The following is a 24993-nucleotide window of genomic DNA, read 5'->3' as shown; positions in this document are numbered from 1 at the left end:
GAGGCGGGGCCGCGGGGCGGGGGCAGCTCCGGGAGCGTCTCCCGGCCCTGCTGCAGCCCTCGGAGCGGGCACCAGCGGGAAGATCGGGTCCTTTCTGGGATCCGGGACACGCAACATCTGAGCTTATCTTCTTAAAATCTCGACACTTGTTTTTGTTTTCCTTCCGCCAAGCGCATCAGGCGCGCGCGGCGCTGCGGGCTGTGACCCCGCTGGAGGTGACGGCGCCTCGGCTGGGGATGCCTGTCCTTGGAAAAGTTGTCAGGAACTCGCTTGTAAGAGCTTTGTTACTGACAGGGTTCGGAATCTGCACACTGGATTCCATCAGTGCGTCTTGGATGACAGCAAATGTCATTAGTGCAGTTGTGTTTGTTCGCTGGAGCCCAGAGTGGCGATTACAGATGAGATGTATGATCCCTGTCAGCAGCCCGTGCGCCTCTCGCTTGATGTTGCAGCCATTGGGATGTCCCTGGTTGTCCCCAGCAAATGGAAAGTTGAAATGGAGGGTTGTCTATATGCTTGTTTGTCTTTCCTCCTCTTCTTTCGTTGGAGCTGTTCATGTTTATTTTTGCATGTCTGTCATTTTTCTTGGAGGTTTGCACAGTCTTAGACAATGTCATCCCTCTTGTGCTTTCTTCTGGTGTTGAACAAGAGCTCTTCAGGTGGTAATGAAGCCCTTATCGGTTCTTGGAAGAGCTTTTGATAAACGGATGAGTGGGTGTGGCTTGAATATTGGAAGATTTTTGTCAAGCTGTAGGATTGGAAATCTTCCCTGTTTTTGGGGAGGGGGGGTTTGCCTGATATAAACCTGCAATCATAGGGTTTTCTGAAGTCCTAGGTCATACTAGTATATAAGACTAGCAGTTATTATTAGCAATAACATCATTAATGCCTGTTATTACTGATTCTTCGTGCTATCCAAATCTTTGTTTTCAAGAGGTGAAATCCACTGCTGCAACAGCGTCAGTCTGTGTGTGTTCCTGCTGGGTATTCATCAAGTCTTGTTTTCCGGCTGCTTCCTTGTATCACCCCTTGTATCCACCTCTTGAATGAGGCTTGAAACCTTTTCCTTGTGCGTTGCTTATCCTTTCCTCCTGGCCTGGGTACCAGTTACATGCATTCCTACTGGGCAGGACACTGGAGATGGACAAGTGGTGCTGAGTGACCGAATGTGAGGTGCCCTGCAGGGCTCAGGAGAGCTGCTGTGTGGTGCTGCGAGAGCTGCGCTCCTGGCGCACACGTCCCTTCAGAGAAGGCACCGGTTGGACTTCAGCAATGGAGTGGTTTGTCCAGACAAGAAAATTCAGGGAACCTGTGCACCTGCTGTCCAAACTAGCCTGCTTTGCATGGCTTCCCTGTTCACACCTGGATTTTGCTGCATTACTGGCTTGTCAGTCCCTCGTTGGTGTCTGTTTGCCTGTGGCTCACTGACTGCTCAGACGAAAAGGTCAGATACCTCATTGTTAATGTATCATTTAATTATTCACAATCACTATATTTGTGATTTTGTGCTTCCTTTAGCTAGATCTTCCATTTACATTAATGATAGATGGGTTGGAGGGCAGTGGGAACAAACAACACTTGAGGCTTAGGAGGCCAATTTTTATTTATTTTCTGCGTGTCGGTGCCATACTGACTTATCTCTTAATGAGAAAATGAGCACCTTTCTGCTTTAGTTTCTCATTCTTCATCTCAATTTTTGCATTACTTTCCACTTTCCCATATTTTCACTCAGTTTCTCTCATTCTTTCAGAATTCTGACAGTAACACACTGTATGTGGATGCTGAGGGACTGCTCCTGATCTAAGGGGGGCACTCTCTAGTGAGATTAGCAAGGAACTGCAAAATTTGAACTTTTGAATGTGTTTTAGGTTTTCAGCTTGCTCAGACACAAACTTGAATTTGTCTTCGTTAGTAACTTCTGAAGGTTCTTTATTTCAGAGTGAGTTTTTTAAAAAAAATTAAATGCTCTTTACTTGAGAATTCAGTTAGAACTTACTGAACATTCAAGAGGCATGTGCAATTTCAATTTCATACTTAATACACTTCTGTGAATTTATTTCATGTTTTTAATTACTTTTTTGAATCCCTTATTACTGTTGTCATTTGTAACACCTGGGATAATTCTGCATTTTAACTGTACTGCATGTGCACAGTTACTTCTCATTCTCCTTGTCTCTTTGACTGTCCATGAGCAGAGAGACAATTTCCAGGAGAATTCCTCCAAGGACTCTTTAAGATGTCCTTTGCAAGGGGTAAGGGTAGGTTTAGGACCAGCTGAATGACAAAAGGTTTGAGGTCACCAATTTGAGGAAAGTGGGAATAAAGAATTTGCAATATTCTGATGCATATTGCTCACAGATTTTCAATGATTATAAATAATTACATTTGGCACTAGATATATGAAAATACTGCATTATGTACATAATCCAAATAGTATTTTGCAGTGTGTTTGCAGTAAAATTAGGTTAGTGCCTCAGTAGTTTTAAAAAATAACCTCTGTAAAACTTAGTTCTTCTTGGTTTTGGAGTATTTACTTGAAATCAGAATTTTGTTTCTTAACTAAAATATCTTGTGAAAATGTGAGGGGGTAATTTGTTCTGCATAACCTTTATTTTTAGAATTATGTATTAAACAAAAAGTACTGTTTACATTTAGCTGTGGAATTCATAGTTCTTGTTACAATTTTTAGCAACATATAGCATAGCTGAAATTAGAATTATAATAATAATGTCAAGCTACATATTATCTTCTTTTAGCAGGAGTACTGTATAAATGGCAACTACGCAAATTAAAGGAAGAAAGTTTTTTGTCTGGTCTGCTGTGGACATGACAAGAACCAGTACATTTACTGATGCAAAGGAGATTTGGGGTGTATATTAGAAAAAATACTGTAATTATTGAAATAATGAAGCACTGTAATGAGATTGCCTGAGTAAAACATGGAGTCTCCTGCAGTAGAGAAGTTTAGAAACAGTTTGGACAAACACCTGTCAGAAAAAATTGGATATAATCATAGGGAAAAGAAGAGATCAGTAGTTTCTAATTTGATGCTTTTCTATTGTTGTTGTTTGACTTACGGGAAAAAAAAGTCTATAGACCATTTTGATGGTGGAGACAGGATGTCAATTTGCAGCTTACTTCCCTTTTCACCTAAAAATATGCCTCAGCTTGCACTGGTAATATATTTAAGCCCTGCAGTTGTGCTGTGGTAACAATATGTGGTATTCTTAAACTTTTTTGGTCTGCAGGACTAAAAATGGATGTCACCAACCTCAATTGCAGCAGTCTAACCCTTCAGTGCATACTGCACTTGGTATGTTGCCTTTTGCCAAGTACAATTGCTGCAGAATTCACAATGATCTTGTAACCAGAGTTGCACACAGATATTCTTGCTGAGTTTCTGAGGGTCCTTGGAAGAGACAAAGACCTCACACGTGACAAAAACAGTTACTGACTGCAAGTGACTGCCTGAGGAATATAGGGAGTGTAGAAAGATAAAAGAAGAGAAAGGGTGTACCAGAGTCTGTGGAAAGGACTTTTTGCAGCTCACCTTAAATGATAATCTTTATAATTAAATGGCTTAAAAGTTTTTCTTTGTTATTGTGCATTGCCTGAAGTCGACAATCAGGGAAGGTGTCTCTGCCAATGATGACTGTTCTGTTGCTAAAATAAATCATGTGTCCCACTAATTTCTGTGGGTATCCCCAGTTCCAAAGGCTCATCCTTCCCATTTACCAGCGATTTGCAGCCTGCAGGTGGCTGGATATGGAGATTTGTGAGCAGATGTACCAGTACAGGTTGTTTGGATTTAAGATAATTTGTGCACCCTTGGGTTGTCTGTGCATGCACATGCTTCCATGTGGCCTGTGTCTCAAACTGTGGATATGCCAGCATCATCTTCACATTCACACCTGCCACCTGTTCAGATAAACTTCCTTACCTGGCCACTATGCTTCGTGTTGTAGAATCAAATACAAGGGCTGAGGAGGAAAAACTTGTTAATATGTGGCATGTAGCACACTAAAACAGACTACAGCAAGGCTTTTGCTGGAAGAAGACAATATGTCTTCTAGAAGACATCCTTCATAGGGAATGATGTTTTATAAGGCTCTTTGCTCTTACTTCTGTACCCCTCAAAAGAGTTAAAAAATTACTTTTCTGAGAATCTGATTCTGAATTAATAATTTGTTCTGCAGTAGTGCTGGTGGCTTTAATTTCTGCTATACATTTGAAATATTTAGATTTTTTTTTTTCTATTTTGAACAGCATTTCTTAACACTAATGTGTGATCTCTCCCTTCCTTGCCCCCAGATTTCTTTCTTTGGATCCAAATCTATCGGAAGAAGAAGTCCAGACAGTCCCATGTTGAGCAAAGCTGAATTTGTTGAGAAGGTTCGCCAGAGCAACCAGGCTTGCCATGATGGTGATTTTCATACAGCCATCGTGCTGTACAACGAGGCTCTGGGCGTGGATCCTCAGAACTGCATCCTCTACAGCAACCGCTCTGCAGCCTACGTGAAAATCCAGCAGTATGACAAGGCCCTGGACGATGCCATCAAAGCACGACTCCTGAATCCCAAGTGGCCCAAGGTAAGAAAGTGCATTTGTCTGCTTCAGTTGCTGAATCTGATGGTGCGGGTCTCATCCCAGGAGCAGTTCTCTATTAGATGTTTCTTTTCAAGCCTTCAGCCCTCCCTGTCGTTTTTCATCTGTTGTGGATTTGTTCGTTTCTCTTCACACACCCTTTATTGTTCCTGGTGAATGTCCAGTTTTTCCCAGTTTCTATGGTTCTCCAAATATGTTAATAAAGAAATCAGCTTTTTGTCTTCAACATCCAAATAATAAATATTTTCTTTCTTTCATATATTTATGACAAGTAATGGCCTGCTGGGAACCAAAGTTAGTGGAAGTATCAGTCTTAATATTAAATTCCAATTCTGTCTTATTTTTAGGGGTTTTTTTGTATGTTTTCTCCTCTGAATGTCATTAGAAAGTTCACCTTTTATTCCTGAAAATGCCATGATACTTCTTAGCAGCATGTTCTGTGAGGACAACATTGTTGTACATCTATGCCAGTGAGAACCACTTCAGTGATAAAAGGCTAGGAGATCAGGCTTAAAATTCCTATTGTTGGTGACAGAACAGTTTTTCTGCTAGAATAAATAGTCTCCACATTTGCAGTTATTTAACAGTGTAACTTAAAAGACAATTTAAAGTAAAATATTCTAGCATGAATGAAATTGAAATACTGAAGTCTGTTGGTGATATTTTATGTTAATTCTGTTTCCATAAAATAACAGCAAGGGCAAAGAAAGGGATCCGTATCTGGAAAGCTCGTTGGAATGTCCAGTCAAAGGTGCAAGCCTAATAACTGTGAAAGCCACACCTATTAGCTAAGCTTTAGTGATTTTTGGAGCTGTTAGCAGCAGCAGAGTGAAATTCTTTCTGCTTTCAACACACCAGCTATAGCAGCTGAGCTGGTGTGATTAACCTCGGTCCAGTGTGTAAGGTAAACGCTAATTACTTGTCATTATTTTACCACAACGAGGTGGCTGTTTGTCTGCATTGAGGGGATGATGAATTCGGTGTCTGTAGACTGAGCTGTATTTTACACATTTTTTAGGCCTTGCCTTGGAACGGCGGCAGAAAATGGCAGTGCAGCAGGGGGGTTTTGGTGCTTGCAGTAGCTGGAGCTCTTGAGTAACTCTCCTTCCTTTATGAAAAAGGACACAGAAGTCTTTGCTTATTTTTTGTTTAGTTGAAGGACACGAATATAAATTAGTTTTTTGATTGAACTGGAAAACAACTTTGGGTCAGATGCAGCAAAGTTAGACACTGTCCTAGCTACTGGGTATTTTTTGGTCCCTCTTCCCATTTTTGTGTGGTATGTTTTCCTAATTTTCAACACGTTTTCTAAAATGTGTTATTTGTGTTTTTATTGCACAATGAATTCTAATTCTAGCTAGAGCAAGGAAGGATGTACTTCAGGGACCAGTAAACTGTCCTGATATGTTTTGAACACAGGAGTTGCAGGTGGGGGTAGGTATCAGATACCCGAAAGCATGCGGTGGTTTGTGGGCTGGAGGGGTGAGCTGTTGGCCATGCTGGGCTGGCAGTGTCATCCCCACTGACACTGGCTTGGGGTCTTTCTGGGTGTGCAGCTTGTCTGTGTGAGGCAAGAGAAGGCCACTGTCTACAGTTGAACACTTACGTTGTGTATTTCAATATCAAAGCTTCATTATTGATTTTTAAAATGTAATTATTTTATTTTTACTGACAGGACATGACTGGAAAAATTGAAACTTATGCATACAAAATCTAGGCATTTTATTAATTAGCCAGAAGAGGGAGCTTAACGGGTATATCTGATATTCTGAAAGGCCTGAGTGTTAAATTCAGAGCCAAGCCAATGCATTTAGCTGATCCTTCCTTCAGAAGATGGCAAACAAATGCAAAACAAAAAATACTGTGAAATAAAACAAATGAGACAGTTGTAGAAAGTGTCTGTCCTTTCTTTCAAACACAATTGTCTTTAACTTTGAATTTTATACAGCTTATATTTTCATACAACATATATTAATTTTCATGCAGCTTATATTTCCAGTTGGACTTTTGAGTTAATTTGAGTTCCAATCCCACATCCTCCTCCCTACAGCCCAGTTCTCCGACGGTGGGTTGTTGTTTGTTGTTTTTTTTTAACTTCCTTTGGATACTGCAGGATCTGGGCAATGTTCCTGTGCAGTCAATGACCTTGTCTCCCCTCTCTCTGCTGGGACACTGGTGTCCTCTGTCCCCAGGTGAGCTCCTCTCATCAGTGTCTGCTCCCACTGCAGTTAATCCACTTGTGAAAGGGAGTCTTACAAAATCCTAGGTTATGAAAATCTGTGGCTGCAAGTCATCTTCTTAACCTGGCTCTCCTCCCCACCCCAAAATCTGTCTATAAAGTCTTGATTCACTTTGAGTAATAAGCAAGTATATGTATACAAATAGGTCTGCTTATCTACTGCAGCTTTAAACCAAACAGGAACAATGAGAAAGCCATGGAAGCAGGAAATGTTCTGATCTGCTGCAGATCACAATAACTTACTCTGGGCATTGTGTGACTAGTGTGTTAATTACAATGGCACATACAGCTTTGTAGTGTTGGTCTGAGAGGGTTGGCTTGTAAGGCCTGCTCTTAAAAACATGTTGTGCATGTATTGCTGAGAAATGCAAAGATGACAGAATATTTCAGGAATTAAATTGCATTTTGGGAATACCCTACAGGAAGATCAGATCAGCTTTATTTTGTTCTTTGATTTCCCACCAAGCGGTTTTCTGTTTTTTGTTGTTCATCAGACTCTAGAAAATTTTTATCCAGTTTCTCTTCCTGGCTGTGCAGGGTGAGTATCCTAGGCATGGCAAATGAAAATGGGGGATATCGACTCTGTGACACCCAATTTCTTTGTAGTTTTTGTTGATTTTGAGATTAACGGGATTGTTAATCCTCCATTTGTAGAAAAAAACCCATGCTGGTGTTTAAATTGTTTGAATTTGGGCATGATTCTGTGCTAAAATATAGATTTCACTAACAGCTGTGATGTGTACTAATTCAGGCATCAATTTTAGACAGCCAGCCAGTCTCAGTGCTAAACAGCTTTCATTTCTGGGGACATGAGTCTCTCATTAGTGCAGAATTTTTCAAGGAGGAGAGAGAAGGCACTTTGTTAAAAAACATGGCTTTGTAGAGGGAGAAGAAATCTGAAAGATGGACCGGAAAGAAGGGGGATTTTGAGCCAGGAGGCCTTTGGGTATTTGAAATGCAGGAGGGTTTTACATGTTGTCATGTAACTGTAGGGGAATTCAACAAAACAGCTTGCACTGGTATTTTGTTAAGTGACTCCAGCTGTTAGTCATGTGACCAGCCCTTTTAAAAGGAAAAGGGACATTTGCTTGTCCTCTTGTACTTCTGCTGAGTGCCTGTCTCTACGAGGTGCCTTCCTGTGCTGCAGCAATCCCAAGCAACCTGGAAGTTCCTCAGTGAAGTGCGAGCAGAGTGCCCGCCCTCAGACGCATGTCAAACTTTTGAGCAAAGAATGTGACTTGACCACATAACTTTTTTCATGAATAGGCCTCTTGTTTTTAATTTGATGAGCAAGGAACTTTCCAGTCCTGTACTCTGGCTTACAATCTGTCTTTAATTTGCAGAAAAATGCATTTCAGTTTTTCTGGCATAAAACAGTTTAATGGATTTTTTTGGCTTTACTGTAACTTGCTGTGTTACGTTATCTTGAGATTCATGCGTTTGTTTCTCACAGAATCACAGCATAGTTGAAGTTGGATGGGACTTGTGGAGATCACGTAGTGTAGACCCCACTGCTGAAAGCAGAGCCAGCTGGAGCAGGCTGTCCAGGACATTGTCTATTTGGGTTTTGAATATCTCTAAGGATGGAGACCCCACAACCTCTCTGGGCAACCCATTCCAGTGTTTGACCACCCTCACCAAAAAACTTTTTATTATGTTTAAATGGAATTTCTTGTGTTGCAGTTTGTGCCCATTGTCTCTTGTCCATTCACTGGGAACCACTGAGAAGATCCTCATCCTATTCTTTCATTGCCCCCATCAGTGTTCACACACCTGATGCTTCAGTCCCTCAATCATCTGTGCTCCTTTCACTAAATTCTTAAAAGCAGAGAGTAGCAACAGTACAACGTGGGGTAGGAAAGATGGATGACACTAGTTATGCTATCCTAAAAAATAAATAAATCTTTTCCCATTTAATGTTTGTCTGAGACAAATATACAGGAAAATCTGCTCCTTTTTGAGAAATCAGCCTACTGTGTTAGAATTTGAAAACACTACAGAGGTACTTGAGTCTCAGCATGCAACAAATCAAACACAAAATTTCTAAGCATTGAATGTAGGGTTTCATCATTTCTTTCTGCATTTTCTGAAATCTGTTTGTATATGGAAGAAAAAAACTTAGCATATTCTTTGATGGAATTGAACTGAAATTTTTTTACTTAGTCTAAATGCCATAATGCAACTTCCTCTTCTGGAAGATGATAGTTTCTTATGCCACAATTTTTTTTCCCAGATAGAACCAGTTATACTACTGTGTAGGAATGGTGCAGTACTTTTTATTCCTCATATATCTGAATATCCAATGCAAAAATGCAGATTTTTTAAAAAATGTTTTTTTCAAGGAATCAGCTGTGAGAAATAAATAATTTTGAACTTCAGAAATGAAATTTGATCTGCAAGGATGGTAGTGAAGAAAAAGTACCTTGTTACCTGCTCTTTGAGAGTCAAGCACGTAGCCACTGAATAACATGATCAGAAATTGGAATTGCCTTTATCTGCTGCACAATAATGGAGTTTGTGCCCCATAGTTTTAGACTAAAACTTGGCATATGTTATCTCTTTTTCTCACCTCCCCGAAACCTGAGGAGTTATAATCAGCTTTCAGCTCTTCAGTGGTTTCATTTTTTTCAATTTGCTTATTCTTAAAAAGTATATATTTATTCATCTTTTTTTTCTGAACATACAAGGACTGAGTTTTCTCATGTTAGAGATAAATTTCTTTCTGAAAGTTGTCACAGCGGTGGCTCAGTCTGAAGTTGAGGAATTGTGCAGTTACACATGAGAGGGCGCTCTGGGCTCAAATATTTCAGAAGCAGAAACTGGGATCTCATGAAAATTGCATATAGGTATTTACCTTTTTTTAGGTGCTTCTAAGCGTTATTTAGTTGTTTGGTTTTGGTGTGGTTTTTTTTTCAAAGCCCATAATGTTCACAGTGCTTTTTCTTTTGCTTTCACATAAAACTGTATATGGCTGGCATGAGAGTGCCAAAAATCAGGCTTCCAGAGACTGTCGTGTGTGTCACTAATGCAGAGCAAAGGAAGGAGAGCAGCTGTGTCTTTTGCTTGCTTTCTGGGATGTGTTTATAACTTGCAGTATATATACTCTTGTTTCTTTTGCATTTTTACTGTTTGCTGTATTTTTTGTTGACATAGTGTCTGTCAGGTCCTTATTTCCATTTGTTCTTCCTTTAGCTTCATTTATGTTACTTGCTGCTTTGACTAATCAAATCACAAACAACTGTGCCTCAGATTTTTTTTTGTTCTGTTCTGAAGCAAATAGTCTTATTTTTGTTAGGTGTTTATCATCCTGGATTTATGATATTTTTCTGGTTGTCCAAGGGTTAGAATTTGAGCAGCACAGGGGAGTGTATCTTAGAAGTTGTGGATTAAAAGGTCTGCGGTGAGAGTTCCTGTCTTTGAGAGCTACCAATAGGTGGCTGTATGGCAGGAAAGAGCAGGAGGGGATGCTAGGGTGCTGGACCTGAATTCTTCTGTAATAGTCAAGAATGCCCTTGGAAACCTGCAGTTTTTCTTTGGGTACAGTCTGATACGTCATTGCATGTCTGGACCTCACTGGATCCCCCTCACAGACCTACGATCTCAACCAGTCTCTGAGGAAATTAACTGAAACCGAGACTTTGGGAGATCAGGTAGACAGGAGAAAATACTAAAAATGGAGAAATCAGAAGACTGCTTTGACTACAAGGGCAGTAGGAGACACTTAAGCATACCACAGGCACTGTGCCAGGGTCAAGAAAACCCAGCTAAGTGATGGGGCTTGCTGAGAGCTCCATGACTGCTGAAGGTTGGGACCAACAGTTTTCCCTTACTGGCCTCTCAGCACTCACCAGGGGTTTATTCAGGTGACATTGTTCCTACCATCTCACTTCCCTGGAGCCATGTGGGGTGTGAGGTGTATGTGGTGATGTAAAGGTAGAAAATGCAGCAGGGGGAAAATTGCTGCATTAAGCATAGACATTTTCTGAGTCAAACACATGACAGTTCAAGCTAATGAAAAAGGAAGAAATTTGTAGCAACTCTTATTTCTAGAAAACCATTGTTTTCTCAGAGTCACTGCTCACTGAGTGCCAAGGTTTCAGCCCCAGACAAAGCAGGTGACACATCCCTTTTGCCACAAGTGTCTTTGCTTCAAAGGGCAAATTATAAAGCCCCTTCTGTTCTATGGAACAACAGAAATAAATTATTAATAGTTTGGTCATTATCCACTAATAGAGAATTTACCCCTGAAGTTAAAAAAAAACAACAAAGCAGTGTTGTCATGTATGTTATGTAGTAAATAGACACTCTGCTTTTGACTTAAATTTTCTGTATTTAAGATATTTTTGAACTCTTCCTTCTTCTCTTTACTTTGGAATGTCAAGTTTGCCTCCTGGAAGTCAAATAACTGAATTTCTCTAGAACTTATTAGAAGAGTATCATAAGATCCTGAACATGAAATATAAGACTTGTAAGCTCTGCAGTGCAGTTATTTTTATAATCTCTGATGACTTCCCCAGAAATTGGCAGTGGTATGAAAATTCCTGTATTGCTTTTTTTCATTCTACAGCTGTTGAGGAGCCAGCTCATAGAAATCATAGAACATATGAAAATTGATGTGTATAAAAAAGTATAATAAAGGCATCCTTTTAGTTAGTGTTCCATTATTTGAGAATATTCTCACCAAACTCTGTATCTGATGGGTTTTCTTAGTCTTGCATTGGACAATGGTGAGAGTCTGGTTCCATGTGCTAGATAGACCTGTAACTGAAAACTATCCCATTAGTTTTTTTGTGTGCAGTTATGTTTTAGACAGACCTCTGCTCAATTCCCCTAATGGAAAACCTATTTTTTATTTGGACAAATGTTAAATTTATGGCTTTATGATGCATTTTTAATTAACTTCTTCAGAAATGTGTACCAAGCCCTAGTTACTCTGGATGCTGACAGAGTGCATGTTGGTGAAACCTTTGTGAATAGAACCTCATCTCCTGTGTGAAGTGGAGAGGATGCTCTTGAAACACTGCACCAAATACATACTTTGGGCATGATTTCCCATTCTTTTTCAGGGTGAAAAAGGAGATTTAATTTTTGCAATGGGTTATGTAGTCTATATTTTAGTCATTGTGGCTATCTGCTTGCAGGCTTTTGTCCATCACAAAAAAAAACACAAAAAAGAGTGCAAGATCTAGCAGAAAGGAGAATGTAAATTATTATACAAAATATTTAAGCAGGATGATTTGATAAACCCACACACTTACAAGCACTGAAGCCCACAAGTACCCAAGCAGTCTGTCCAGCATCACTTCTGTGCAATGGGAAGGAGGAGGGATGCTGGCTGTCTGGTCTCTTGCCATGTGGGATCAGACTGAAGGTCCATGCAATGGAGTTTAAATGCTGAGAGTATGGAATCTTTAAGGAAACAGGATGTGCCTGGTGAGCATTTTCCTAGGAAATATTTCTACTCTATAGCTGTTAAAGGGATTGAGAGGCTGTCTGACCTAGAGGTTGCATCTGAGCTGTTGTATTTTTATTATCATTGATGGATTTGTCCTCAAAAATGTAATAATTTCTTAGCCCATTTGTCCCATGGATCCATAACACTTAGTAGAACCCAGTTTCATAATTTTTCTAAGTGTTTTGTGAAAAAACTAACTCGTTTATTTCTGTTACAGTAGAGCACTTCAGGCTTGTCTGGCTGGACTGCTCCCCCTGAGTTGGGCACTGTGTCCATGGGCCCTGCCCCTGTCACCCAGCTGGATTTTGGAATAACTCAGGACAGGAATTCTGGACAGATTCTCTTATTTTTACTTTATTCCTATTGTTTCTCAGCTCACAATTCAGTCTTCATTGATCTAAAATATTAAAAAAATGGTTCTCCTTTGCTTTTCTTTTACCAGATGGGTAGGAACTGGAAAACAATCAATCTAATACTACTTTCTGTTGTAAATGTAACCTTTAGCCTCCCTCAGTTATGACACAGGAATGCATGTAAGCTTCTTGATTATCTTTTGTTTTTCATTACCTGGGTATCTTGGTTTTGCCTCTGATAGTTCTTCTGCAGTGAGCCGTAGTGTTATCAGGTTTTTAGTCACTAATAGCAATTTATTTTAATTACAGTTTCCCTGAATCCTCTACTGTGCCTTAAGAGAGTTGTGTCAAGCTCCAAGGCTTCCTGCTCATGTAAAGCTTTGCTAACAACATGGACTAGTAGTTCCAGTCTGTAGAATTCAGGTGTACTCCACACTCATGTTTATTTGATGTCGATACATTTTGTGAAGTTGCCATTGTTACCAGGGTGTTCTAGGAAATTACTTTTTATCATGAGTACAGTGGATATGAAATGCATGCCACTGTATTTCAGGGAGTGAATTTTTCATTATTATAGCCCACGGGTACTAAATAAAAGATGTCAGCTTCTTGGATTTGGTTGCAGTATAGAAGCGTGCTTGGAAATAATGGGTTCTGTGAGTGTTTGGGAAAGGACAACTATAGCACTGAACCTTCCTATGTTTAGAAGCAGAAAATATGTGCACTTAACGGCAGAGGGAAATGTTTGGTATTACAATGTACAATCATTAAGGCTTTGGAAAGCTGCAGCAGGATAGGGAATGCAGCAGAAAAGGAATGTGAATAAGAGGAGTGTGTATAGTAAACATAGCTTTTTAAAGAGCCTAAGTTAATGTTCCAGAGAATAAAAACGAAATCAGTTGCCTGTATAATTCCATGCCCTCCCACATTTGTTCTGCTTTGTCTCACTCTTGGGCTACACTGAAGAATGATACTGATTCTGAATGTGTGCAGAGAGGACTAGTAAGCATCAGAGCTATTAGTTAATGATCCAAGACAGCAACTCAGTGCTGGCTCAGGAGCATTCATTGTCTCTTACACTCTCACACAGTTTTTCCTCTTAAATACTTAATACTTGTTGGTTTTGGTGCTTAATAAAATAGGGAAATTTAAAGTTTGTATTAAAATAACCGTCTGTATTTCACTAATTAAAATTTTATTGTAGGTTTTGTGAATTAATGTTTTATAAAATCATACTGTAGAACAGAAAGAAGCAACCTGAATGTAGCAGATCTGCACATCTTCATTCTATTAATTTGAGACATAAAGACAGTTTTTCCAGTAAGGTAAGTGTGGTGAGCTAGCTGGTCTTCAGGCACTGGAGAAAAGGGAAATAAGAACTTAGAAGCCAATCTAAGTTACCCTTTCCTACCTTCTCCTACTTGTTCATGACCTAAACAAAATGGTCATGTGCTGAATCCTGACAGTACAACATGCAGGAAGTTTGTTATTTAATTTTTTCCCTATTTTGGTGAACACTCCATGTGTCCCTCAATGTCTGGATGAAAGCCTGGCCTCTTCAGCTGAATGGTGAAATATTCTAACTGGGAAGCAGCACACTTCTTAGGTCTAGGGCAGCAAACAGCAGCACTGTTCAAAGATTCACACTTCAAATATTGTGTAGCTTTCGGATTTAGTTAAGACTGTATTTGAGAAACTCACTCCAAATGTGAGGTACCTACAGTGGTATGGGAGCTTCATCTACTGTCTTTTAATGAGGTGGCAATAATAAAGATGGAAAAACGCATACCCTTTGTAGCCAAGAGGTATAAGGACTTTATTGCTAGTAATACACAGGAACCAGGCACAAGAAAGTTTAGTTAGTCTTGGAATATTTCCCAACTGCTAAATATCTAAAAACATTTGAACAATATCTAACAGGTTTTTATTGTACTTGAAAACAAATACAGGATATGAATATTTCTCTGGTAATGTAGAGAAAGCTAAATTTGCAGTCAAGAATTTGAGCAGATGTCCAAAACAACTGGCTTTTAAAAACTAAAGCACCTCCAATCACTTGCACCAACACAAGTTGTTTTGTTTTGTTATTCCCCCCTCACAAAAATTAACCATCTGCTCATTAGATATGTTACAAATGGAAGGATCGAAATGGAGCTGGTGTGGCTTGCAGCTTTCTGGCAGATGCTGAGAGCTGTAAGTGAAGTTCAGTAGTACTTTTAATAACTGTAAGTGCTATAGACAGGCCTGTATCAGAAATAACATAACCATGTGAGAACTATTGACATTCCGACAATGCCTCTCCTGCACGCAGAGCAAGTTTAATAGCCAGCAAGGAGCCCTCTGCCACATGTTGCAGGCATGTTAAATGCTGAAAACCGTTGGAGGAGACTATGATGAAATTTCTGTAGTTCACACCAGTACAAAACTCCACCCTCTGTGACCCTCAAGTCTATATTCCATGTTCATTGTGACGTAGCAACATAGAAGGGTTTGGGTTGGAAGGGACCTCCAAAGACCATGTAGTCCAAACATGTACTGCCAAAAGCACCTCAGCATGAGGTGCACAATTTTTGGAACAACCTCTTCTGCCCAAGATGGGGAGGAGGTTTTGTAACTGTCAGTTTTCCTTTCAGCTCCTGGCTGGGCCAGGCATTCTGCTGCTGGCCCTTCCGTGGCCAAACCCTCCTTAGGGACATCCTAAAACTACAGAAAGGGACAGCTTCCAAGAGATTGCCAAGAAACTTGAGGCAGCTGTGGGTTAACCTGCAGTCTGAGTTCCAAATATGCTTCAGATAACTTTTGTAGCCAAATACCTCTTCAAGATGTTCTGAAAATTAAAAATCAAGGAAATACATTTTCGACTCTAGAGTTTTGTTACTGTTTTAACTGTGAGTGAACTGGGGGAACTGGCTGATGCATTTCAAAGTTGAGTTATTTCAAATCGAGATAATTTATGCCATAGTTTGATTGAACATGATTATAAACTCAACTGGGAAGTCAGAATCCTGTGAAGATTACAGTTTTTATCTAACTAAATAGTAGTTGATGCTGAATAACCAGTAGTAGTTGGAACATTGATGCTATTCTGAAAGAGAAATATGTTTAATAAAACTGACCTTGATTTGGAAATGAACAAGGGCAATAGCTAATAGAGAAGATGATGAATTAAGATTAACTTCTTTTGAGCTGGTACCTACACCATCCACAGCTGTCACAGTGACAGTCAAGCATATGGTGAAGAAGAACGTGCTCTTCGGGCACGTGGAGAAAAGGAAGTGGACACAGCTACTAAATGACAGCCTTGTTAGCCCCTCTGTTTTACTGTAGCCATTCAAATTAATCATGTTGACTATGTCTCAGTCTAGGGTTGCTGCAGTGCATTATAATTAAACACATTAATGCTCCATCTCTAAAATCACAGGATGAGTTTTCTTTAAAGCTTCTATAAAGACTGTCAGGAGTAACTTGCCCTGAAAACAGACACAGAACTGAAATTCAGGAAGAAATGCACATCCAGAATTGCATGGTGAGATGTGCTAACACAGGATGTTGTAGAAGCCTGTGGAAGTATCTGTTTCCACTATCAATTAGATACATTCATAGATGAGAAGACTATTGAAGAGCAAGATTCGTAACTGTCCAAATGTGCCTTAGGAAATCTCAAAAATACAAGGCTGCCTGGAGCTGGAGGGATGTGTTGCAGAGGGTTGCTTGATAATTGCCTTGATCCATGGGCATCTTCAAGTCACTGTGGTCAGAGGTGGGCTCCTGAGATGGACAGACCCTCAGTCTAACCCTGCAGCAGTTCTTGGTTCAGGGCTCTCCTTGCTACGGGTGAGTATGTCACTTATGGGCTTCTAGATCCTTTGATCTCGGTGTATGTCTGCTTTTCTTTAAAAAGCTTTGAAAGATTTAGTTATGAATGAACACAAATATTTTTCAGAGAACAGAATAATTTTTCTTCTGATTCACCCTTCAAGGTACAAACTATTTGCTTAAGAGTGCTAGAGAGTTTCCTTGCTGCTGAGACCATATGCAATGAGTATCACACAAGATCTCATCTCAAAAGAGCAATGAATCTGCTGCATGACCCACTATTACCTATAGCAAAGAATAACAAATATAGGGTTGTTTTTTTTTAAAATATAGGCTTTCCAGTTTTCAGGTTGTTAAGGAGTTAAAAACCTACTGTGAATAAGAGGAAAAAGGCATGTTCTGTTCAGAGAAGTTACAGCCTTGTGCAAAGAGAAAATATTTACAGGCAGGATAAAGTATAAGCAATTTTGAAATTATTTGAAAACTGTTTTCAAAGACATGGGAAGTCTAAGGGGTGTGAGTAGGAGAGAACACAGCCCAGCAGATGAAGCATTAAATAAGGTTTTGCAAGGGGAAAACCTTTTGAGTTGGAAGTTAGCCCTTTTTCCCCATGGGGCTTCGGAGGCTCTGTTTTGGTGGTCTGTACAGTAGAGATGGAGCCTTGGCAGGCAGAGGGGTGCATGATGTCACTGGATGCAGAACACATGCTCAGGAGCTGCTGGTGCTGCTCGCCCTGCAGCGCTGCCAGATGCGTGTGCTGGAACGCGCTGCGAGGAATGGAAAAACCATCTTTATAAAGATACTAAGACATGATATAAGAATGTACTGAGCCTGGTCTCAGACACGGTATCTGTGAATACTAATGTGCTCTGTGGGGTTTCTCACTCCTAAAGCCCAAGTTGCTGCTCTCAGGAGCAGTCTGTATTGAAGGCCTTATTCAGCAGTTTTCTGTTGTTCAGAGATTAGCTCTGAGAAGCTCCTGTTTTACCTGGAAGCATATCTAGATCATCTTAGTATGAATTTGCAGTAGATGAGTATCAAAGGAATCCTTTCACTCCAGTTTCCACTTTTCTTTTGCTTCTTCTTACGAACAGTCCCACCACCATTACAGCAGAGGCCTTTAATGCCAGCCACTGCTCTCTGTACTGGTGCAGAGCTCCTACAGATTAATCTGCTTCCAGGGATTATTGGAATTTCATACCCAACAGTGCTTCATATGCAATAAAACTAAAGATGGGTTTATGTGGTTTTGGATTTCAGGGTGAAAATGCAATTTGGTACTAAATTTTGAGGTCAGCTAAGAGTATTTGCATTGGGGACAGTATATGTTGACTGGTCATCAGGACATAGAGAGTTAAACTGAGCTTTGCTTCTCCTTCCTTTTTGCATGGCTCTGAGAGGTGGAAGGGAGGAGGGGAGCTGCTGGAAGGCAGCACCAGGAGAACGCCTACAGAAAGTCAGGAATTCCTTATCCAAATGGGACAGCATTTCAGTCTTGAGAGATTTTTTTCTGATTTGTATATTTATGCCATGTTTTACATTGACTGATGATTCTTCCCACTAAAAGGATTATTGCTAGCTAATGATATTGTAAACTTGCTGGTCTGTGCACAAGACCACGAGCTAGTCTCCTATAATAGTTACACCGATAAATTGCCACTCTGAAATCTTTGGAACTGTGCCGATTTTGAAAGGTCTATTTAAGATCATTGTTTCAGAGGAATGTGAAATCTGACTTGCTGGGAGATGCATATTTTGTACTTGTTGAGTGAAAATCATTCTTCTGCTGAGGTTGGATGCCGTGCACCACAACAGGGATCTGCCTCCTTCTGTTTGGGAGGCCTAAGCATTTCCACCATGTAAATAATGAGTAGTGGCAAAAGGGGGACTGTGTCAGCAGGATGGGTTGGTGCTTCTTGAGCTTGAGAATTAAAGAGGCAAATTATGGTCTGTGCCATTTTAATAAGGAAAAGCACAGTCCTGTAAATATGACTGTGCTTGAATATAGACATGACTATTCCAGGCTTCAGACTCCAAGACATAAGCTTTCAACAAGTGGCATCAGGAAGGAGTTTTCCTCCTCATACAAAAGATACATTACTTGTTATATTCTTCATTCTGTAGAAGGAAGATCTCTAAGAGGTATGTTTGCAGTTTGATTGGACATTTTGTCTGTTTTGTCAGAAGAATTGAGACCAAGCAAACAAACTGACTGGTTTAAGAGGCCAGGCTATCAATGACCCAGTGCCTTTGGGTCTGCTGTGGGATCACCCCTCGTAACAGATTGTCCCTTAGAATAAATCTTTAGTAAGAAAAGAGGCTAATTGCCAAAATAGGTGGTGTATTAAACTTCTGTTTATGTAATTTTTAAATTGGATTGTGTATGGGTTTGGGTTGTTGTGTTTGTTTGTTTTTTTTCTTTAAGAAGTGTTTAAAATTAATCTTTTATAATCGGTAACCACTTATGTAGGTGGAGATTGAATATGTTCTCATTTTTGGTTCTTGCAGATAGTTCACTCTTCACCTTTCCTGTTAGGCTTGGATGGAAATTACTGCGTGGTTCTGCTCCTTCTTCAGAAAAACTTTAGTACCTTTCTAAGCCTTATGTTCTTTCAGTACTGGATGCTTGAACACGCAAAGTTAAATGAAGCAGCTCTGTTCTTCTGTATTTTTAGTCTGGAGCCATGGCTGGAGCTGACAGCTGTCTTAGTTATTCTTAAATACTGTCACAACTTTATGCTGAAAAATGTCATTGCAAGTCTGGTTCTGAATAAGTGTTTTGCCATGTAGTAGTGTGCTGGCCTCTGCATTGTGGAAAAAAGCTGACTGAGACTTGCCTTGTGCCTGGCAGGTTCTTCAGTCCTTATTTTGGTGGGCTCTGTTAAGCTCACTGTCCAAAGTAGTGAAGCTACTTAAAACTGTATCAGAAGCTCTTCATCATGATGGTGAAGTGTACTTAGACCACAGCCACGTCTGCTGATCTCACGTAGGTAGCTCTAGGAGAGCTGAGGGTGTGCTGTGCCTCACTGGGTTAGGCATGTCTGCTGACTGTGGGCAGACTGGGAGAGCATGTGGGCTGACAGTAGTGTCAGTAACGAGGACAATTTAAGTTAAACCTCCGCCTGGATGTGCTTCTCCAACAGCAAGTTGGACTAGATGATTGTTGCAGGTCTCTTCCAACTGGAACTATTCTTTTCTCTTCTGAGAATCTTGATGTAACTCCTCAGAGTCCAAATTGTCCTTGCTCCAATGGTTTTACTGTTGCTGTACAGTTTTACAGCACCTCAGGGTGGTTTCCCACTTCTAAAATGGTTCTCTCTAACACAGCAATGACAAGTTATTCCTCACATTAACTGTAGCCTAAAGAAAGAACTGCTCTTTAAACATCTTTCTAAAGAAGATGTATCTGATTTTTTTTATTATTATTTTTTAGAGCATACTGGCTGTGGTTCTGTAGATACTTTGTCATTGCACAGAAGTTCAGTTTATTCCTTTCTTCTGTTCCTGCAAGGCTGTAGCAGTGGAAGGGGCTGCTGGATGGTTTCAGCACACTGGTTTGTGGAGAAGATGATATTGCATATGTATGAGTTGTGTCACATCTCTTATTCATACTGTCCCAACTGAATATGTGAACAGACACAAAAGAAATTCCTGTTTCACATTTTACAAGAAAGTTCTGCAGTAGAATTGTCTATCATTGTAAATCAAGAAGAGAAGATTCTTTAGAGAGTTTTAAGTGCTGTTTCTGATGGTTAGAGGATCTTTTTTTGAGTATCTTGGGGCTCAGGCATAGGATGGCTGGTGTAACATACCTACTTTTCCACACAGTGGAAGAGAAATTTTGAATAGACAAAACAGATCTTTTGCAATGCAATGGTTTTATTGTGTATTTCTTTCAGAAGAAATGAAAAAAAAACCAATTAAATTAAACCTTGCATTTATTTTAATTTACAAAGTATGTTCTGTGTCCTGAAAAGCAGGACAAACTTCATATGCAGAGTATGTCACAAAACTCTAACTTCCTCCCCCCATTTCTTCTTCCAAAGAAACCTGTGAGCTCCAGAAAAGTTATTTGTTAAAGCACTTTTTGTTTCTTCTTGTTTGATAAGTACTGTAGATTTCTGATAGAGGGTCTTAAGGCAGACTCAGCACCACTTAGCTGACTTGACTTTGCTTCTCGAGGCTCTTGGTAAATTAGACCATTCTTCTGCCTTTCCAGACACTTGCATTTCTTACATAAAATTAACTAACACAGTTTGTCTATCTCCTCCACTTCTATTTTTGGGACTACTTTCTTTAAATTATCCCTTTATTTTCCTTCCTAGCCTTTCATACTTCATAAACTTTTTAAAGCTTCCTCTATTCTGAAATGCTAACAATTAAACAGAGTATTTCCTATTTTCTAGTGTTGCTTCTTTTTCTGTAATTACCTGTGTCTTGCTTAGTAACATGCCAAGATTCAGTATTTGGGAGTTGGAGCCAGAAAATGTGGTTTGTCCAGATAACAGGATCCAATCTATAAATGCATTCCCAGCATGTTCTGGAGAGATAACAGAGCAGCTGGAATGCTTCTGAATGACTGGTTTTCTTTGTGTTTGCTGTTGGTGCTGCCAGTGGTGGATGGTGGCTCTGCCACCTGCAGCAGTGCCTGAAGCAAACACTGTCTCATTTTCTTCAAGATGTGTTTTATTGCTGGGTGCTGCTATTTGTTAATTTTATCTTTAATTAGAAGTAGCAGGGGTGACCCACTGAGGTTTTCTAGCACTTTAAAAAGCTTTCTTGCAAAATTTTTGAAGTGCCTTTAACACTTTCTGGTTTGGGTGACATATAAAATACCTGAAGGGAGGGTGCCAAGAGGACTGAGCCAGGCTCTTTTCAGTGGTGCTCAGGGCCAGGGGCAATGGGCACAAACTGGAACACAGGCGGTTCCCTCTGGGCATCAGTGAAGTGCAGCCGAGCACAGGCAGAGGTTGCCCGGGGAGGTGGTGGAATCTCCTTCCCCAGACACAGTCAAGAGCTGCCTGGACACAGTCCTGGCAGTGGCTTGGGGTGGTTGGATGAGGTGACTTCCAGAGGTCCCTTTCCACCGCAGATTCAGTGCTTTATTGCCTGCAGACAAGCTGCAACCTCCCAAGTTCCCAAAAAATGATGTAAGTGCTAAAGGAAAGTATGTTCTGTTTTAGCCATGTCTGTTCTCAGTCTTAAATTTGTCTTTTTAAGTAATTTTTTCAGTAAACGGTAATGGTTTAAGCTGCTGGTGGTTGAAAGGCAGGTCCTGTAGAATGGCAGGAGTTGCTTGGCAACGAGTGGGAGCAGGGAGGGAGGTAAGGAAGAAAGAGCAGCTTCCGAATTACATGAACAACAGCATCCTTTCTGGAATCACTGGTGTGTGAAACGGGAGTTTCCTCAAAGGCCTAGAGCATTTGGGAACATTTCTCAGCAATGTAAGGGAATACTGTGAATATTAGAACATGGAATGAAATTGTGGTTCTGCTACTTACAGTCAAAACTTACAGGTATGTAAGGAAAACGTACTATTCTTAAAGATTGGGAATTGTGCCTGTTGCACAGTTAGTTCTACCACTAATAAACAATAAATAACATGCCCTAAAAAATAAGGCACAGTTTCAGTGCTGTGAGGTAGAAGGACATATTCCTCCTCCACTTCAAACTGCGTTCCTTTAGAACCTGCAGGAAAATCCTTGCAGAGGAGGTGACTGAACCTGTCCCTCGGAGGATGCCAGTCCCTCTGCAGCAGCTGGCTCTGCTGTGGCACTTGCAAATCCCCCCGTCGTGACAGGCAGATCAGTCACCTGATTGTCCTGGTGTGATGCAGATGTTGGATAATTACAGGTGATTTGTTTGGCTATTCAAATGTCTTACTCAAGACAGCAGGTGGTGATGGAAGTCAGCAAGGAAAGACTGGAAAAGATCCCTCTCCAGGAGAGGACAGATAGTGAAAAGGATACTTTTTGGTAAATCTTCGCCTTCCAAGTATTACTTTGACCCACATCTTGACTGAATTATGCTTGTCTCCATAGCAGCAGTAATTGTGCTTCCTACGGAAGAAGGGAGGGGGAAGTTGTAATTAGAAGCAGGTCCCAAACACAGTGTTTTCTGCTCAGAATCACGTAATGAAAGAGCTGAAGCTTCTTAAGCCCCTAACATTCACAATCAACAGTTTGGAAGCAAACACCTTCCGTGGTAAGATACAGTTAAAAATTAGGATAAATCTAGTCCATCCCCTTGAATGAGGCAAACACCACTCCAAGCTAGATTTGCTTTCTGAAGAAAAACATTACAAATAAGTGCCTGGAAGCCAGGGTGATGATTCACAAGGACAGAAACACATGATGCAGTGTCTAATGTTCCCACAGATACCTGTGTAAGAGTCCATTCCCCAAGTCCTAGCCCAGGTATCAGAGCTTGAGAGGGGACTCTATCACAACAAGAATAGCCCTTATCTTATATTGACCTGGCTGATCATTTCATAGTACCACTGAATAATCTGTGATTACTAACGGGCACCTACAGCCCTCAGATAATATGGCCTGTGTGACCACCTCCCTCCCAGCTCCATAAATCCAATTGCCAGTAATGAATGCTGTAGGCCTTTTCCCTATCTTCAGTTCATTTCAGTTCTGCATCACTTTGAACTAAATTGGTCTATAACACTCTAATTAGTGTTAAGTAACCAGTTTTTCTCAGCTGCTGCTCCTGTCAGGAGTGGTATTTTCCAGATAAGTATATCCTCATTTTGCAAAGCCCTCTCCTTGGTTTTTCAGCCTGGATTATACCCCAGTGAAACGAGCTTTTTCTGCTTGACTAAACAAAGTATTTTCTGAAGTGATTTTCCATCTTTTGAAGAGAGTCAGCTGCTGAGATGTGAACCCCAGGTAACCTAATAATGAAAATAATCCAAGCTACTTCTACACAGCATAGAACAATCAGTCTTTATTATCAAGAGAGCAGGGCCAAATGCTAGAGTCCAGTGGCAAAATGCAGCAGGAACAAAAGGTAGATGGACCAGCCATATTCTGCATAATATGCAGAAACTTTGCAGGGCCTTGGGTTGCTTTCCTAACCTGCTGTGTTCTTGCCCTTTGCTGAGCACTTTCCCTGGTGCACGTACTCTGATGATCCAAAGTGACTCCAGCACCTTCAGCAGAACTTCATACTTCTCTCTTCTGTTATAGATAGGTAGCCTGAAGCACAGTCTCCAGTGTGGAGACTGGAAGTACATTTTGATGTTAAGTTGCATGAGAACTAGCCATAAATTAACATATAGAGATGAGATGGCATTTCCCATTTCTGGTAATCTACAGAAAAGAGATTCTTTTCAGAACTCCGGTGCTCCAGTTACCACACTTGAAGGGAGTTCTCCCAAACTAGGAGAATTTTCTGAAAGACTTTCTCCGTTTTGTGGTTCCCAGTTGCTGAGCAGCTGCAGGAGCTCTTACCCCGGGTGCTGTATCTGATCCCTAAGCAGATGAAGGTGCCCTGTTTGTGCTCGGCGCGCTCGTCTGAGGCAGAGCGATGGGCACAGCATCGTAATGAATTGAAGGCTGCTTTAATAAAGTCAGAAGTAAAAGGATTTGATTTTATTATGCTTCATGAATTTGCCAAGGGACTTGGCCATTAGGAGCTTGATCTACATCCCTCTTGCCGTGCTAGTGCATTAGCTGCTGGGCTGGGGCAGCTCCCAGCGCCGCTCCAGGCGCTCACACGGGTGTCCAAGATCCGCTCCTTGCTCTCAGTCGTTACGTACCTGCTGAATTCTCCCTGGTTTAGCTGCTTGAGAAACTGTAGGATGACACAATAAACTGAGTTCTCATACACTTTGGTCAGCCTAACTTGCACTCTGCTCACCAAGACTTCACCAACAGGACTTTTTTCCACCTGCAGTGTATGTGATTGCTTCTAGGTGATGGACTTTGGCTGAGTAGAGGGAATTTCAAGGTGTAAAAAAGGTATTCAAACCTGAGTTATTAGAAATGAAGGGTTGTGCAAGAAATGAGAGGGTGTGTCAAATAGTTCTGAGTTTCTGCCAAAGACTAATTTGAATAAGACACTTAGATTTTTTTCATTGCATTGTAAGATTGAGAACCAAAGAAAAACCATACTGCATTTTGTTTAACCTTAAATAATCCAGGTGACGCTCTGACTTTGAAAGACTGAATAATGTTTGCTGTTTCCTTCAGGTATCAGACATTTATTCTGCCTTTATTCTGCATGTCTTCCGTGCCTTTGAGGGGCAGCATAATTTCTATTTTTTCAGCAGCTGAAAGTTTAAATGTCTCGGAGCAGCCAACCCTGGATAAGGACGAGGGGCAGAGCGGGCAGCGCGCTCGGGTTTGTGACGGGTCTGCGCGCTCCTGCCTGGCTTCCTGCCAGTTCTCTTTGCTCGGGAAGAATTAAAACCCGTCCTGCGTTCGCCCGTTTCGCGGTCAGTCCGTGCGCTCCGGGAGGCTTCGCCCTGGCAGCAGCGCGGGGCGCCCACCGGGCGGGCGGGCCGGGGCCGCGGG

General features: G+C 40.8%; 1 protein-coding gene across 1 annotated transcript in view; it reads left to right on the top strand.

The window, feature by feature from the left end:
* Window positions 1-4362: 4362 nt before the first annotated feature.
* Window positions 4363-24993, top strand: part of TTC28 (tetratricopeptide repeat domain 28) — a 126249-nt gene continuing 105618 nt past the window's right edge. Inside the window, exon 1 of the mRNA XM_009996829.1 lies at window positions 4363-4590. Within this exon, the coding sequence (XP_009995131.1) occupies window positions 4363-4590 (228 nt within the window). The remainder of the gene's footprint in view (window positions 4591-24993) is intronic.

The sequence above is a fragment of the Chaetura pelagica genome, unplaced genomic scaffold (assembly GCF_000747805.2).
Source record: "Chaetura pelagica isolate M959 unplaced genomic scaffold, ChaPel_1.0 scaffold294, whole genome shotgun sequence".
NCBI lineage: Eukaryota > Metazoa > Chordata > Aves > Apodiformes > Apodidae > Chaetura > Chaetura pelagica.
The sequence above is the reverse complement of the archived record's forward strand: the minus strand, read 5'-3'. Positions and strand labels throughout refer to the sequence as shown.